Source organism: Sinocyclocheilus grahami, unplaced genomic scaffold, assembly GCF_001515645.1.
Source record: "Sinocyclocheilus grahami isolate Dianchi unplaced genomic scaffold, SAMN03320097.WGS_v1.1 scaffold456.1, whole genome shotgun sequence".
NCBI classification, from domain to species: domain Eukaryota; kingdom Metazoa; phylum Chordata; class Actinopteri; order Cypriniformes; family Cyprinidae; genus Sinocyclocheilus; species Sinocyclocheilus grahami.
Genome location: NW_015505635.1, coordinates 1,005,451 through 1,024,244, shown reverse-complemented (window position 1 = coordinate 1,024,244; position 18,794 = coordinate 1,005,451). Strand labels below are relative to the sequence as shown.

The 18,794-nt window shown below is 34.9% G+C and overlaps 1 protein-coding gene across 1 annotated transcript in view; it reads left to right on the top strand.

The window, feature by feature from the left end:
* LOC107552677 (regulator of nonsense transcripts 1-like) overlaps nucleotides 1-13,887 on the top strand; it is a 27,063-nt gene extending 13,176 nt beyond the window's left edge. Inside the window, exons 10-22 of the mRNA XM_016234619.1 lie at nucleotides 1,536-1,695; nucleotides 1,773-1,891; nucleotides 2,776-2,940; nucleotides 3,133-3,247; nucleotides 3,560-3,730; nucleotides 5,108-5,181; nucleotides 5,546-5,702; nucleotides 7,022-7,164; nucleotides 7,452-7,459; nucleotides 8,879-9,106; nucleotides 10,409-10,632; nucleotides 10,767-10,886; nucleotides 11,587-13,887. Coding sequence (XP_016090105.1) covers nucleotides 1,536-1,695; nucleotides 1,773-1,891; nucleotides 2,776-2,940; nucleotides 3,133-3,247; nucleotides 3,560-3,730; nucleotides 5,108-5,181; nucleotides 5,546-5,702; nucleotides 7,022-7,164; nucleotides 7,452-7,459; nucleotides 8,879-9,106; nucleotides 10,409-10,632; nucleotides 10,767-10,883 — 1,681 coding nt within the window. The 3' untranslated portion in view covers nucleotides 10,884-10,886; nucleotides 11,587-13,887. The remainder of the gene's footprint in view (nucleotides 1-1,535; nucleotides 1,696-1,772; nucleotides 1,892-2,775; nucleotides 2,941-3,132; nucleotides 3,248-3,559; nucleotides 3,731-5,107; nucleotides 5,182-5,545; nucleotides 5,703-7,021; nucleotides 7,165-7,451; nucleotides 7,460-8,878; nucleotides 9,107-10,408; nucleotides 10,633-10,766; nucleotides 10,887-11,586) is intronic.
* Nucleotides 13,888-18,794: the final 4,907 nt, after the last annotated feature.

The window sequence follows — 18,794 nt, the reverse complement described above, 5'->3', positions numbered from 1 at the left end:
TTGATTGTACTATTTTTGTGTATATATATATATTTTACTATATATATATATATATATATATATATATATATATAAAATTGTATTTATATTAAATTATATACATTTTTTATTAGTTTTATTATTAGTTTTTAGTCATTTTAGAGTTTATTTTTGTACATCAAGTTCCAAGTAAATAAAAAAGAAAAATGTTGCCTTGTCAACTAGCTAAAATAAGTTTGTTTGTTTTTTTAGTTTTTTTTAATATATTTTATTTATATCTTATTCACCCCGAAAATCAAGGTAAACTAAATAAAAAGAGAAATGCTGAAGCTAGCTGAAATAAATTGGTTTATTATATATTTTGTTTTATATATATATATATATATATATATATATATATATATATATATATATATATAAAATTGTATTTATATTAAATTATATACATTTTTTATTAGTTTTATTATTAGTTTTTAGTCATTTTAGAGTTTATTTTTGTACATCAAGTTCCAAGTAAATAAAAAAGAAAAATGTTGCCTTGTCAACTAGCTAAAATAAGTTTGTTTGTTTTTTTTAGTTTTTTTTTAATATATTTTATTTATATCTTATTCACCCCGAAAATCAAGGTAAACTAAATAAAAAAAGAGAAATGCTGAAGCTAGCTGAAATAAATAAATTGGTTTATTATATATTTTGTTTCTGTTAACATTTATTTCATGTAACAGAAATGTGTTTTTATTTTTGTTAGTTTTAGTTGAATTGACCTAGATAATTATGCAATTAACCATGCAATTACAATCAATGGAGACTAGAGCTTTCTGAGTCTAAAAATATTTTACATGATCATCAGTAATTGCATAACAAACTACTTAAATTTCACTGTTTTTCACATTATCAAATGACTTCACAAGGTACATATTTCATGCATAAGTCTCTCAGACTCCTCCTGTGATACTTTTATTGGTCTTTTGCACTAAAATAAGTTTGTTTGTTTTTTTTAGTTTTTTTTTAATATATTTTATTTATATCTTATTCACCCCGAAAATCAAGGTAAACTAAATAAAAAGAGAAATGCTGAAGCTAGCTGAAATAAATTGGTTTATTATATATTTTGTTTCTGTTAACATTTATTTCATGTAACAGAAATGTGTTTTTATTTTTGTTAGTTTTAGTTGAATTGACCTAGATAATTATGCAATTAACCATGCAATTACAATCAATGGAGACTAGAGCTTTCTGAGTCTAAAAATATTTTACATGATCATCAGTAATTGCATAACAAACTACTTAAATTTCACTGTTTTTCACATTATCAAATGACTTCACAAGGTACATATTTCATGCATAAGTCTCTCAGACTCTAAAACTGTGATACTTTTATTGGTCTTTTGCGTCTTTTTCAAAGCTTGAAAGCTCCAGTCCTGATTATTTGTAATTGTGTAGAAAAACACCTTTGTGTTGCAATTATAATTTTCAGATGAACTATTATGTGAAATAGTCTAATAATCTGTGAACCTGGTGGACACACAGTTAAACTTTTTCTTTGTATAATGTAGCATGCAGAGCGCCCTGAAGACGTTTGCTGTGGACGAGACCTCTGTGTCCGGCTACATCTATCACAAGCTACTGGGTCACGAGGTGGAGGACGTTATCATCAAATGCCAGCTGCCCAAACGCTTCACTGCGCAGGGCCTTCCAGACCTCAACCACTCGCAGGTAGAGAGCCCCCTTCCTCTGATTCAGCCCTTCCTCTTTCAGGTTTCTGAGACTCAAGGTGTTTTGGAACAATGTAGGTTTATGCTGTGAAGACGGTGCTGCAGCGACCCCTCAGTCTGATCCAGGGGCCTCCAGGAACCGGCAAGACTGTCACCTCTGCCACCATCGTCTACCATCTGGCCAGACAGGGCAATGGGTGAGACATGTTCCCTCATGACAGTGTTTCCACTTCCATTTCCAGTGCATTTTACAGTTTCAGCATGAAATAAAGTTAGTTGGCTACTATATTGAAGATTTCATATCATATTTAGTTTTAAAATTTCTGTAATATTAGGGTCCTATGATATCCACAATGTGGAAAACACAGACAGAATCGCATAATCCAGTCATAAACGTGCAATTACCAGTATAACACAGAATATCATGGAATTTGGCAAATTTTAAATGAATAAATCAAAAGTTGAGCTGTACACTTAACTTGTGATATTGACTAGTGTCTGTGAATATTAAAACAGAAAAAAACTACTATTTAAATATAAAGTGATGTTTGGTCAAAATAAGGTTGAAAAAATTGACATTAAAATCACCTATATTACAAAATTAATACCATAACCATAAACCTCCTAGTGCTGTTGTGCAATTAATGTTTTATGTTAAAGTTAAATTAATGTTTTATGCCTTTGTATGATTATCAATGGTTTGAAGTCTGAATTAAATCATAAATAAAAACAGACAATTTTTTTTCTATTATTGTACAATTTTTATTTGTTAAAAAAAACAGAATTTGAGAAATTTATTTCATAACTAATTTCGTAAGGCCCTAAAAATTTAATTTTTATTGAAAATGTAATAAATTGCTGTTAAATTGTATACATGTTATGATTTCAATAGTTACACGTGCTTTTTGATTTGTAAAATTTAATTTGACCATTAAAACAGATCCAAAATTAATTTTATACAAAAAAAATTATAAAGGATAAAAACTGAATCTAGGAAGATGTAAAGAGAAAAAATGAATTTGGGAGAAATATGGCCCTATAATATCAAGAGTTTTTGCTTCGTGTCTGTTTGATGGTTTAGTCCGGTGCTGGTTTGTGCTCCGAGTAACATCGCAGTGGATCAGCTGACAGAGAAGATCCATCAGACGGGGCTGAAGGTGGTTCGTCTGTGTGCTAAGAGTCGTGAGGCCATCGATTCCCCCGTGTCTTTCCTGGCTCTGCACAATCAGATCCGCAACATGGACAGGTGCAGACATTTCTGTTCTTAAAGCTCACTGTTTAATGGTGTGCTAAGGTTGGCATCCCCATTATTGTCACTCAGATTTAGGGTTGAGATTTTTTTTTTAAATCTTAATCCAGCAATGACTATTTCAATTCAAATGCTTGGCAGCGTGGCAGAGATCTTATGAGGACCAATGTATGTCTGTCTTTTTTGCAGCATGCCAGAGTTGCAGAAACTGCAGCAGCTGAAGGATGAAACTGGCGAGCTGTCATCTTCTGACGAGAAACGTTACCGAGCCCTCAAACGAACCGCTGAGAGAGAGCTGCTCATGGTACCTGTCTGACTTCACTTTAAAACACTGATAGACACCAAATGCTGGAATTACACAGCAATGTCAAGCTTTTCTAGTACATTTTCAGTGTTTATTTATATAAACGGTGCAGGCGGTGGAGCACAATAATGCTTAAGCCGTTTTCTTTGGCAAAGGAAATGGGGCATGTTTTTGTGTGGTGTTTTCCCCTGCAATTAGCACGCGCACACACAATGTTCTATGAAAAAAGCTGAATTTTCTCCTTTGTACGAATGATCCATCATCCTAGCCGTTACAGAGGCCTGCAAACATCTTGTTCTCTCTGTTTCTCAGAATGCAGATGTGATCTGCTGCACATGTGTGGGTGCAGGTGACCCTCGCCTGGCTAAGATGCAGTTCCGCTCCATCCTCATCGATGAGAGCACACAGGCCACGGAGCCCGAGTGCATGGTGCCAGTGGTGCTCGGGGCCAAACAGGTAGTGACGGGCAAATTTTCACACTGTGTATGTTAGCACACAGACTTTACATAATCCAAATATACCATATTTTCTGGAAAACAAGTCACTTGAATACATGTCACACTGGGTCAAAATTGCATTGCAATTAGTGTATAAGTATTAGTGTATTATATTTTATTTATACATTCAGAAATAATGTAAATTACTGATAATAAAACGTGTATTAGTTCCACTCACTCCACAAAAAATTATTATATATTATTATTATTATTAGGGCTGTCAGTTTAATGCGTTAAATTAATTAATTAGTTATGAAAAAATAACACGATTCAAATATTTTAGCACAGTTCATGCACTGGCCCCGCCCCCAGACCTGTAGGTCATCTTACATTTCATACAGTTGACTGTTGACAAATATGATGCAGGGCAACAACTCCATAAATGCAGTTATGCCCTAAAATTCAAGATATTGGGGCAAAAATGCTCCTGTATGAGTTTGTCTCATATTTATATCACATGATAAGCGATATCACACGAGCAGTGAGAGCAATATGACACAAGTGCTGTTTTTGTCCCTAATATAATGAGTTCAAATATGGACAATTTAAAAAAAACTAATAATAATGACAAAAACAAACAACAAAATTACTAAAACTTTAACTACAATAAAAAAATATTTAAAAAATAGTTCAGAATATTAATAAAAACTATGAATATCTCTATAAATAACATTGTTTTTAATTGTATACAAAACAAGAATGAAAAATATAAAATAGACATACATTGTAGTGGTGTTCCTTATAAAAACATTTACTATAAACACCGAGCCTAAAGGAATTTGAAGCATGGCCGCCCACTTGTTGGTCTGAATGAAAATGCAAATTCATTCTTTGCCACTAGGTGCGCTTTTAGAGCAGTAAAAATAGCTGTTTCCCCGTTAATCCAGTACACAAAGCAGCACTGCGCTCACAAACCTGCTTTATCAGGCATCACAGGCGAGATGAAATGAAAATGAGACCAATCACCGCAGATTAGCATCATGCAAAGGAGGGGTTTGGAAAAATTAATCTTTGAGCGAATCCTTTGGGAGTCGTTGAGCAAATAAGGTAAAAATAAATGCATATTATAAGACAATAAAAGTGTTTTTTGACCTTGCATGCATGTCAACCTGTTGTTGGGGTCTCCCGAAACCAAAATATGAACCTTTCATTACCCATAATAGGGGCACTTTAAATCTCTTAAGAGAACAAAACCAAAAACATTTAAATCTTTTAATAGAACAAAACTGACCAAGATTAAATTCTCTTAATAGAGCAAAACAGACCAACATTTAAATCTCTTAATTGCCTTTGAACATTTAGCCATACCCAAATCACTGCGACACTGATATATGTGCTAGATAACATTATAAATATAATATAGCTAGAGCTAGATCTGGAGGATCTAGATCATCATATCACCCAGCCCAAAAACTTGCTCTATGTTAATGCACTAAGGCATTATAGACATAACAGCATGACTTCTTGTAGAGCTGCTTTGAAACCGCATAAATTGTGAAAAAAAGCACTATACAATTAAATTTCTCTTGACTTTTTTGCTTTATATATATATATATATGTATGTATGTATGTATGTGTAAATGTTTATATTTATACATTTATATACATATAAAATGTCGGTCAGTTGACCTCTTCTTGTATAAGTGAATTTATGCCATCAGTCAAAAGTCTGGTTATGTGAGACTACTGGAAGAACAGAAACCTTTGAAAATTCATAAGCTTATTCATAAATGCTCCTTACCAGCATTAGATGAAGCTCATTCAAAGAGCCGGTCTGATAAAATCTTCTCTCTGTGTTCAGGACTGAGGCTTCTAATGTGGAGAAGATCACCACCCGTCTGCTGAAGGCCGGAGCCAAACCCGACCAGATCGGCATCATTACACCATACGAGGGCCAGCGCTCTTACCTGGTGCAGTACATGCAGTTCAGCGGCTCACTGCACACCAAACTATACCAGGTACAGAGTCCAAACAACACCTGCAAACATCCCTGCAGACTGATTTCAGCCGTTCTGTTGCATAAGTGTACTCTAGACCAGTGTTTCCCAAACTTCTTTTAGCCGCGGCACCCTTTGGAAATTTTAACAGATTTGTGGCACCCTACAAAATTAATTTAGTCACAATACTTGAATTTCTAATTTTGATATGATACCTTGAAAAGTATAGATATTCGGTACAGCAGGGAAGAACTGTAGACAATAGGCTACTGTAATACAGATATTTTTAATATTATAAACATTTTTGTCCATCAGTGGTGGCAATCAGTAGGCTCATTTCTAATGAAGAGACCAATTTATATGACAGATTTTCACGTAGGCTTTTATTTATATGTAAACATTGTTTAATTACCATTATAACTGGTTATCTCACAAATTTTTGCTCACTCAGTGTATTTTTGATTTTACAGTGGGGTAATTTTGTTGCAGTAGCACAAGATAGCTTGATTTCAAAATTTTAATTGCATAAAAAATGACAAGTAAGCAGTCAGTAATAAAATAAGAACAAATAAACAAATTACTAATGATAGCACAAAAAATAATAACGATACAAATGAAATAAATTGCTTTTTAGTTTTTCAGGTAGGTCTAACAGTAGGGCTATTAAGAGATTTTTTTTTTTTTTTTTTTTACCAATTATATCCAAATAATATTTAGTCCTAGAAAGCTATTATTATCAGAACACGTGAGCATAACATAGTGGTTAGCAGATCAATGAATGAGAGGGCAGCGTTACCAGAGTTGCCCATATACCACACCATGTTACAACACAGTAGGGCTATTGCAGACAGAAACAATACTGTACTACATCCATGTTTCCTGTTGGCTCGATTTTTGAGTGGACTTTGCTGTTCCGATGAGCACGAACGGTATATGAGTGGAGCGAGCGGAGCGCACACGGGATAATACGCAGAGTGTCACACCACGTGAAAAAGTGAAACCTGAGCGGTGAACTAATTTTCAGCAGCCGGAATTTCGGTGCATCTCTAATTGGCTACATAAGAAATGGATATTATACAATAGCTTTTTTGAACATTTTAGCAATTTAAAAATCTTATAAAAGGTTTTTTTACACGGCACCCCTGCTCTCGACAGACAGCACCCCGGTTGGGAAACACTGCTCTAGACACTCACTGTGGCAATTTAGGGTGTCAAGAAAAGCACATTTTGGTGTAAGATTGTTATTGCTCTAGTACTGGAAGTTTTTAATGGCTGTTTGACATCCAGTATCACACAGCAGCGTGTCAGTGATGTATTGATGCCTCTGTGTGTGTCTACAGGAGGTGGAGATCGCCAGCGTGGATGCGTTCCAGGGCAGAGAGAAGGACTTCATCATCCTGTCTTGTGTCAGAGCTAACGAGCACCAGGGCATCGGCTTCCTGAATGACCCACGACGTCTCAATGTGGCGCTAACCAGAGCCAGGTAACAATAGCAGACTTAGAGTAAGGTGCAGTAATTTATTACACCTCATTTTACAGTCAGTATCATTCAGGTGTCTGTATGCACGGCAGAGATGCATTTAAACTAACATGTTTAACACAGACAAAATTGCAGATTACAGTCATAAAAATTAGATTTACTTTATAAAACAGAATGTCACAGCATATGGCACATTTTGGCAGAATAAATCAAAAATAGGGCTATAAACTTGATCTATTTTTGCATGTCTCAGTTTTTTCTACTACTCACACTGCTTGTGGTGTTTTCAGTGTCTGTCGTCTCAATATATGAGGACATGAACACACAACTTCTCCAGAGCTGCTCTGAGAGTCACTTAACCAGCATTTCATTTGAGAAAAACTATGGTCAGATACACACAAAAACTCAAAGGTCTTCACTACAACTCACCAAAATAAAAGTTTGGTTTTATTTGAAGAAATTGACAACTACATTTCTTATGTTTTGTTATATGACATTAATTATGTTTTGTAGAGTATATGTGCTTTAAGTAGTAATAAAGAATAATGTATTTCATTAAATATTTATTAAAAAATCACACATTTTTATTCATGTTTTAATTTAAACGGTAAACCTTTTTTGTGCAGCACTTTGTCAACAAATAAAAGGAAATGTTCATTTGATTTAAATTTTAAAAAATGAATTAAATAATTTAAATTAAATTTGATCGTCTCTAATAATAAATTAGCTTTTAATTGTAAAACATAAAACCCAGAAAAAGTTAAATAGACAACAGAATTTCTTAGATGACACATTTCATAGGGCAACATTATTGCTAAAATTTAAATAAATTGTAAAATTTTTATGAATTAAATTTATTAGACATGCTTTTTGGTTATTAAAATGTAATTAAGTAATTAAAATGGAATCAGAGCATGTGAGCGAAGCGGTGTGACGCTCCGCTACATTTTCCGCTCTATGGACGTGCGCTCCACTCAGTCGCTCTAACCGCCAGAGCAAGCGCTCCCTTAATATTCCGCTCGCGCTCACCGTAAACCAATTCCCGCTCAGATCCCGCTCCGTTCTGTAAAGAACAAATTTGCGTGCATTATATTAGATTATAAATGACTGCTGCCTATATCTAGCCTACATTCTGAAGGACTACCTATTGTTTCGGGTCAAATTTTTATTTTTTTATATATAATATTTGAATAGGCCTAAGTGGTGTAGGCTAATATCTTCTGTACTCTGTAGTTCTGTATTTAGGCCTATATACATCTGTGTGTTAGCTTAGGTCTACAGTTTAACTGAGATTATTTAATAACTACGGAGCTCCGAATATAATTCGAATTAACAATTCGTTTCTACGATGTCAGCAGGTTTTTATTATTTTTAAAATGTATTATTATTTATTAAGTTTAAGCAATAATGATTTTAATAAGTAATTAAGTCACTTGAAATAAATAAAAAAAGTAATTGAAATAAAATATGAAAAAGGTAAACTTATTTAAAACTAAATAAACTAAAGCTAATAAATAAAAATGAATAAAGACTAAACTAAATTTAAAACAAAAATAAATAAAAATGACGAGAAAACAAAAAAATATAAAAATAACTATTTTATGTAAAAATTTTAATGTAAATATAAAAAATAAAAATATAATCTAATTCAAAATATGAACAAAAATTGTAATAGTATATAAATGATAATCAAATAACACCATTGTTTAATGATGAGCTGCTTTTGAAATAATTATTTGTGGAAAAATATGTTTAATTTGTCACTGCTTGTCTGTCTTTACAGGGCGTCCATCTAATATGTACTTCCAGACCCATGACCAGGTCGGCATGATCGGGACTGGGCCGAACCCGATGGGCTCCATGAACATCCCCATCCCGTTCAATCTGGTCATGCCTCCCATGCCTCCGCCTGGGTACCTGGGCCAGGTGAACGGACCTGCTGCTGGTGAGAGAAAACTCCAGAACACTAAACTACTGCTTTTTGAACAAGAAACCTTGACTAGCATTACTTTTTGTTGCAGCATTTTGTATTGTCTTTTTCTAGCTACTAGGGCTGGGCGATATGGACAATTTATATCTCTGTATTTTTTGGCCGATTTGCGATGTACGTTATATATCTCAGTATTTTTTTTCTGTATTTAATATATATATTTTACATACTGCTCAATGTTGTCCAACGAAACAGTACATATTAAATGCTATGAAAACGAATAAAGTGAATGTAACAATGTAAGCCTATATATTATGTGCAAAAAAGGGTCAAAATCACATTTTATTCTAGCATTAACATTACAATCTAAAAACAAAAATAATGCTTTTAAAGCAGAAGTTAAATTCGCTAAACTAAAAATTAAAATAAATAAGAGCAAAAGCACAGACTTGTATTAGGCTATTTTGATTAACCCATTACAGTCACTTTACAGTCAGTGCTATCATAAAAATACATTTACTTGTAGGTTTAAAATTCTACATATATCACATTGTCCAACTACAAATATTTCTGCGAATATATATTTTAGTCAGAATTATTGCGCTCTGTCTGTTTGGTGCACATGTGCACGGCGGCGCCCATTCACTGAAGTCTGTGAAGTTTATCTATATTTTTCAGATGCACTCGTATCAAACTACTGTATATCGATACAAACTGCCTCATACAGTATTACTTATAAAGAATATATTGATATATGTGACCCTGGACCACAAAACCAGTCATAATTTTTTTTAATTGAGATTTATACATCATCTCAAAGCTGAATAAATAAGCTTTCGTTTGTTAAGATAGGACAATATTTGGTCAAGATACAACTATTTGAAAATCTGGAATCTGAGGGTGCAAAAAAAATCTAAATATTGAGAAAATCATCTTTAAAGTTGTCCAAATTAAGTTCTTAGCAATGCATATTACTAATCAAAAATTAAGTTTTGATATATTTACAGTAGGAAATTTACAAAATATCTTCATGGAACATGATCTTTACTTAATATCCTAATGATTTTTGGCATAAAAGAAAAATCTATAATTTTGACCCACATTACAATGTATTTTTGGCTATTGCTACAAATATACCCCAGCGACTTAACACTGCTTTTGTGCTCCAGGGTCACATATCGTAATAACTCGATATACCACCCAGCCCTATTAGCTACTTTTAAAGAGCTATAGAAAGAAGCTATGGATGAAGTGACAAGAGGTGAAGCAGAACTGAATCAGGAATACGATATTAATCGGTTCTCTGTCTGTTTACAGGTCGGGGTGCTCCTAAAGGTAAGACCGGGGGTCGTGGAGGTCGTCAGAGGAACCGTGGCACTGGTAATCACGGCAGCGGGCAGGCCAACATGCCAGGCAGCCAGGCCAGTCAGGACCTGGTGTCCCAGCCCTTCTCTCAGGGTCCACTGACCCAGGGCTACATCACCATGAGCCAGCCGTCACAGATGAGCCAGCCTGGACTGTCCCAGCCTGAGCTCTCACAGGTACACATGCTCACATTTGTGTGGGATGTTCATGCTTTTATATGAGATATAAGCCTCTTGAGTCTGTGTTAAAGTGACCTCCTTTTGTTAATTCTGTAGTTTTACATGTTGTTTTTGTCTTTTGTGTGAAACAGGACAGCTACCTGGGTGATGAGTTCAAATCCCAGATGGACGTGGCGCTTTCCCAGGATTCCACCTACCAGGGCGAACGGGCATATCAACACGGAGTGACTGGACTCTCACAGTACTAGAGTGTAAGACGACACGCACGCATCTTAAAAGACCAAGCATACACTACCGAGTCAGATATGCATTTTTAAAGAAATGAATGCTTTTATTCCGTAAGCATTAAATTCATCAAAAGTGACAGTAAAGACAATGTTTCAAAAGATAAATTATGTTCTTTTGAACTTTCTATTCATCTGTGAATCGTGAAAAATAAAATGCATCTCAGTTTCCACAAAAATATCGGGCAGCACAACTGTTTTCAACATTGATAATAACCAGAAATGTTTCTTGAGCAGCCAATCAGCATATTAGAATGATTTCTGAAGATCACGTGACACTGAAGACTGGAGTAATGATGCTGAAAATTCAGCTGCGCATCACAGAAATAAATTACAGTTTACAATGTATTCAAATTGAAAAGTTGTAAAAATATTTCATGATATTACAGTTTTTACTGATTTTTTTTGATCAAATAAATGCAGTCCTGGTGAGCAGAAGAGATTTCTTTCAAACATTAAAAAAATATTACCGATGCTAAACTTATTTGAACTGTGCGTTAATTTACTAATCTGTTTAGTGTAATTGATGCCTATATAGCAGACACCCAAAATGCATAAAACGAGTTTTATCTGTGCTGTTTCTTTTGATCCATTTTGCTCATTGGTCTAGCTGTTTATGAATGGAAAAACACCTCATGTGTTCGGATTTCTCTGTCTGTGTCCGCAGGTTGTTGGAACAGGAGCTAGGCCTGGTGCTGAGCTTAGTTCATCAGCATTTTAAATATGGGTAAATATAAAAAAAGAACAAACATGGATGCCCGTTTACCACTGTTACAACTGAAGCACCATGGTGTGAGAGCAACAGGAGAGAATCAAACCAATCACAGGAGGGAGTGAAGCTGGACAGGACGAAAGAGAACGTGTGAGTGGCGGACTACATCCACCATTCGTTGAGGACGGGGAGGAGAAGGGGAGACGCAGTGTTAGGAGGAGACCAAACACGAGATCTTCGATCTGCAACTCCGCAACGTGGAGGAGGCTCCTGGAGCGCAGGGGCCCTTCCCGGCCTCCTCTCTCTCTCGCCTGGCTGCCGATGGCAGCCTCAGGCCTTGCCCTGCCAACAGAGACGGAGCCAAGATGAAGTTCTCTTAAAACTACCTGCAAAAACCACGCTTGCTCTGTCGTCTCCATGAGCTGAGAGAGGGGGTGACGTATTTCAAGTAATTATAAACGCTTTTCGAGCAGCTGATTTTCGGGAAAGTAGAGTTCCCCTCAAAGTTGACATCTGACATTCAGGTTCTACCACCGCACATCTTTGAGAGAACGGACGCCTGCGGCAAGAGTTTTCACGTTTTGTTTCGGAGCGCCTCTTGTCTCCAACCCGAGGTGCTAGGACACTCTGAAGGACGATTCAACTTTGAGGAACGTTTTCCGCCTGAAGTCCGGGAGGGTAGAGGTGCCGTGTCGAACGGAGGGCCCGTCACATCTCATCCGCTCTCCGCTAGGTGATTTGGGGTAGAAATGGCTTTGGGATGTTTAAAAATTCCTTTTAAGTGTTCTGTCCTTTGCCGAGGGACCGACGGATCTATCCTTTCTTATTTTCCTCTGTTTTAAAATGTTTTTTGTTCAGCTAGAATAAAAGCAGTGAAGTAGAACCGCTTGCTTGATTTAGATGTGGCTTCAAAATCGATCCAAACCACCGGGATCTGTGGGTCAGGAGTGTCAAAATCAGGTGAAACTCGTTCATCTGGGTCTGTTCGATTTGATGTGTCAATCAAAGCAAACTCCTCCCACTGTCCAATCAGGTGAAACGCGATCATCTGAATCTGAGACAAATGTGTCAATCACAGTAAACCCCTCCCACTGCTATTCTGTCCAATCAGGTGAAACTTGCTCGTCTGAAGCTGTTCAATTTGATACGAGACAAATGTCAATCACAGTAAACCCCTTCCACTGCTATTCTGTCCAATCAGGACGCAGTCATATTATCGTTGTGCCCGAATCGCTTTAGTTGCGCCTCAGAGAAAGCGGAAGGAGATCGCCGCACCTATGTGAAGCACAGACAGGTGAGATTCTCGCTGTTTTTGTGTCTGACCGTAAGAGGCTCGTCCTGCGCTCTTGCGTTGTTGATGATGATGATGTCAGTGTGAGTGGGTGGTTTTACGCCCCCAACAGGTGTGTGTGTGTGTGTGTGTGTGTGTGTGTGTGTGTGTGTTTTCAGAATGCCCTCCTTCATTATTATTTTTGTTGTGATAGATGTTGTTTTCCCCCCTCTTCTTAGTAGCTCACAGTTTATCTGACGTGAAGTTCTCGTAACCTCTCTCAGTGTGGAAATTGCTCGAGTTAATTTGGTTTCAATGGACCCATTCAGAGTTTTACGGCAGCTTTTAACATCTGTTCCAACCGATGCTAGTCGCCTCAACTTTGTACTTTTACTTTGGAGTGTTTATACCTTGCTGTTACTTCATACTCTCAGCCCTTTTGACTGTTTGATATTACCCACCACCACTCGCATTTTATAGCATCGAGCACAGATTAGTTTTAAGTTCACATCCTTCGCTTTCTCTTTTTTCTTTGCCCACAAGACAATCATGATTCGTTCATAACTGAGGTCGCAGAAATATCGATGCGACTTTTTCATGTTAACCTCTCATTTTAGAATGAACTCATTCTCTGAAATTCCTGTATACAGTTTAGTTTTCACCTTTCATACTTCAACTGTAAATATCAGTGCTCAGATTTGATACAACGTCAGCCAAACTGTTGCCAATGACAATGAGATGCTAACATCCACAACAAGGCCAAGGTGATCCACAGCGATGCATTCTTGTTTTAATCGAGTATGAAGAGGTTCTGCTGCGAAAATGAAATGTACAATACATTTATATGCTTTAACTTGCAATGAAGAGGAACACTGGAGAAACATCAGGATATGAAGTATAATTCAGGATTTTGTTTTGTGGAAAAAGTTTTCACCCCCACAATATGTACTACTTGTAACGTTATGAATAAATGTTGCTTTCTTTCACCCAATGCAGTTCTCAGTTCTTCATCGTCTTTTTTTTGTTTTTGTGTACATGTTTTTGGCCTTGTAAATGGAAGCTTGTTTCTGCCACAGAATAAATTCATTCAAAGTTATGATTGCAATTTGCAATTCTGATTTTTGTCAGAATTGCAAGAAACGTTAAAAATCAAAACTCTTTTCTTGCACTTCCAAGTTTGCATTGTGCATTGTGTTGACTTTTTTTCCTCTGGATTCTGAGTTTATATCTTGCAATTTTTTTTTTCTGCCACAGAATAAATGGTAATTGTGGCTTTTGTCTGGCAATTCAGACTTTTTTCTCAGAATTGCAAGAAAAGGTGGATTGTGAGATGTCACAATTACCTTTAATTTTTCATCCTGTGGCAGAAACAAGCTTCCATTGCATTTTTAACCTGGTGTATGCTAGATAGTAAGGGAGCACACTTCATGTGTTGACTTTTTCACAACCTGATTTCTGTGGTCTCAAGTGAAAATGACCTTTTTTTTGTTTTTGTGTACATGTTTTTGGCCTTGTAAATGGAAGCTTGTTTCTGCCACAGAATAAATTCATTCAAAGTTATGATTGCAATTTGCAATTCTGATTTTTGTCAGAATTGCAAGAAACGTTAAAAATCAAAACTCTTTTCTTGCACTTCCAAGTTTGCATTGTGCATTGTGTTGACTTTTTTTCCTCTGGATTCTGAGTTTATATCTTGCAATTTTTTTTTCTGCCACAGAATAAATGGTAATTGTGGCTTTTGTCTGGCAATTCAGACTTTTTCTTTCAACTCTGAGTTTTTATCTTGCGATTCGGACTTTTTTCTCAGAATTGCAAGAAAAGGTGGATTGTGAGATGTCACAATTACCTTAATTTTTCATCCTGTGGCAGAAACAAGCTTCCATTGCATTTTTAACCTGGTGTATGCTAGATAGTAAGGGAGCACACTTCATGTGTTGACTTTTTCACAACCTGATTTCTGTGGTCTCAAGTGAAAATGACAAAAGGCTTTGCTCAATGCAAATTGCATGCAAAAGTCTGTTCAGATTTGAGACACTCGTTAATGATGTGTACTAGCCTTAATAAAGAAGGAATGTTAAATCAATACAGTAAGAACTTGCGTTTTTCCAAAGTAACATTAATTTGTATTAATTGCAGAAACTCCCTGCTGCAATGTCATCCTCTTTAGTGATCGAGCAGGTCTGATGTGGCGTTTTCATCAATCACACATAAAACATAAAAATCTGAAAAATACTGTTTCTATTACCATAACACCATAGACCGTAAACATGTTTTTTTTAGCTGTTTAAATTAGTTAAAAAAAAAAAGAACATGTATAAGTTCATTTGCAAAAACAGATAACTGTTTTTAACAATTTTCAAAAATCATGTTTTCATTGTGCGTTCCAATTAATCTCAGTCAAACTGCAGTTGGGTTATTTTACTTGGTTAAAAAATAACAAAAAAATACTAACACAATTAAAAAACATTATTTTTATGAAAAAAATTATCTTTATATAACTAGTTATCTTTTTTTTCCCAAATAAACTTCATATATATACATTATTTATTTATATATATATACACACACACACTGCATTCAGAAAGTATTCAGTTAAATCAAATTTTATGTTGCAGCCTGATACTACTCTTGTTTAAATTAATTTTTTTTCTCGTTAATCTACACTCCGTACCTCATAATCACAAAGTGAAAACAGAATTTTAGAAATGTCTGTAAATGTATTAAAAAGAAAAAAACTGAAATATCACATTAACATAAGTATTCACCCTTTGCAACAACACTTGAAATTTATCTCAGGTGCCTCCCATTTCTCTTGATCATTGCTGAGATGTTTCTACATCTTGATTGTGATTGGAGTCCATCTGTGGTTAAACAAATGGATTGGACATGATTTGGAAAGGCACACACCTCTCTATAAAAGGCCTCACAGCTGACAATGCATATTAGAGCAAAAACCAAGTCATGAGTAGGTATGTGATTTTTCTGTATAAATATGGATTTCCATATTTTCCGACCTCTGAGGGACGATCCGTGTAGATCTGAGTGTTTTTTTTAAACGAGCCATTTCCACACAAATATGAAGCCGCAAAATAGTTTTGAACATTGATAATCAGAAATGTTCTTGAGTCAAATAAATTGTAATGATTTCTAAAAGGTCACGTGACACTGAAAACTGGAGTAATGATGAAGAAAATTCTGCTTTGCATCACAGGAGTAACATTACATTTTATAATATATTAAAATTGGAAAAAAAATTTAAAAATTGTAATATTTCACAATATCGCTGGGTTTTTTTGGGGGGGTTTTTTTTTTTTACTTTTTGATCAAATAAATTCAGCGTTGATGAGCAGAAGATATTTATTTCAAAATCATTAATTGTAATGTTTCCAAACTTTTGGCAGGTACTTTAATAATAACAATTCTATATACTTTAATATATTATAGTTTATTATATTATATCATACTGTTATCATGATTATTAAATGCTGCTTTTTATTTTTTACAGGACAATAGTATGTATTATTACAATATAAGATATATATTTTAATGTGCTCAAATATATATTTTTCATAAGTGCTTGGGGCGTGGTCAAATTATCCTTTTTTTTCTTTTTTTTTGTCTCTAGCTGATCACATGCCTGCACGAGGTCAAAGGAACTGCCTGCAGTGCTCAGAGACAGGATTGTATCGTTGCACAGATATGGGGGAAGACTACAAAACAATTTCTGCTGCACTAAAGGTTCCCAAGAGCACGACTTTTTTCTCAGAATTGCAAGAAAAGGTGGATTGTGAGATGTCACAATTACCTTTAATTTTTCATCCTGTGGCAGAAACAAGCTTCCATTGCATTTTTAACCTGGTGTATGCTAGATAGTAAGGGAGCACACTTCATGTGTTGACTTTTTCACAACCTGATTTCTGTGGTCTCAAGTGAAAATGACAAAAGGCTTTGCTCAATGCAAATTGCATGCAAAAGTCTGTTCAGATTTGAGACACTCGTTAATGATGTGTACTAGCCTTAATAAAGAAGGAATGTTAAATCAATACAGTAAGAACTTGCGTTTTTCCAAAGTAACATTAATTTGTATTAATTGCAGAAACTCCCTGCTGCAATGTCATCCTCTTTAGTGATCGAGCAGGTCTGATGTGGCGTTTTCATCAATCACACATAAAACATAAAAATCTGAAAAATACTGTTTCTATTACCATAACACCATAGACCGTAAACATGTTTTTTTTAGCTGTTTAAATTAGTTAAAAAAAAAAAGAACATGTATAAGTTCATTTGCAAAAACAGATAACTGTTTTTAACAATTTTCAAAAATCATGTTTTCATTGTGCGTTCCAATTAATCTCAGTCAAACTGCAGTTGGGTTATTTTACTTGGTTAAAAAATAACAAAAAAATACTAACACAATTAAAAAACATTATTTTTATGAAAAAAATTATCTTTATATAACTAGTTATCTTTTTTTTCCCAAATAAACTTCATATATATACATTATTTATTTATATATATATACACACACACACTGCATTCAGAAAGTATTCAGTTAAATCAAATTTTATGTTGCAGCCTGATACTACTCTTGTTTAAATTAATTTTTTTTCTCGTTAATCTACACTCCGTACCTCATAATCACAAAGTGAAAACAGAATTTTAGAAATGTCTGTAAATGTATTAAAAAGAAAAAAACTGAAATATCACATTAACATAAGTATTCACCCTTTGCAACAACACTTGAAATTTATCTCAGGTGCCTCCCATTTCTCTTGATCATTGCTGAGATGTTTCTACATCTTGATTGTGATTGGAGTCCATCTGTGGTTAAACAAATGGATTGGACATGATTTGGAAAGGCACACACCTCTCTATAAAAGGCCTCACAGCTGACAATGCATATTAGAGCAAAAACCAAGTCATGAGTAGGTATGTGATTTTTCTGTATAAATATGGATTTCCATATTTTCCGACCTCTGAGGGACGATCCGTGTAGATCTGAGTGTTTTTTTTAAACGAGCCATTTCCACACAAATATGAAGCCGCAAAATAGTTTTGAACATTGATAATCAGAAATGTTCTTGAGTCAAATAAATTGTAATGATTTCTAAAAGGTCACGTGACACTGAAAACTGGAGTAATGATGAAGAAAATTCTGCTTTGCATCACAGGAGTAACATTACATTTTATAATATATTAAAATTGGAAAAAAAAATTAAAAATTGTAATATTTCACAATATCGCTGGGGTTTTTTTGGGGGGTTTTTTTTTTTTACTTTTTGATCAAATAAATTCAGCGTTGATGAGCAGAAGATATTTATTTCAAAATCATTAATTGTAATGTTTCCAAACTTTTGGCAGGTACTTTAATAATAACAATTCTATATACTTTAATATATTATAGTTTATTATATTATATCATACTGTTATCATGATTATTAAATGCTGCTTTTTATTTTTTACAGGACAATAGTATGTATTATTACAATATAAGATATATATTTTAATGTGCTCAAATATATATTTTTCATAAGTGCTTGGGGCGTGGTCAAATTATCCTTTTTTTTCTTTTTTTTTGTCTCTAGCTGATCACATGCCTGCACGAGGTCAAAGGAACTGCCTGCAGTGCTCAGAGACAGGATTGTATCGTTGCACAGATATGGGGGAAGACTACAAAACAATTTCTGCTGCACTAAAGGTTCCCAAGAGCACAGTGGCTTCCATAATTCTCAGATGGAAGAAGTTTGGCACAACCAGGACTCTTCCTCAGCCAAACTGAGCAATCGATGGAGAAGGGCCTTGTCTAGACTGGTGACCAACAAGCTGATGGTCACTCTAGTTGAGCTCCATGATCATATATGCAGATTGGAGAAACCTACAGAAGGACAAACAT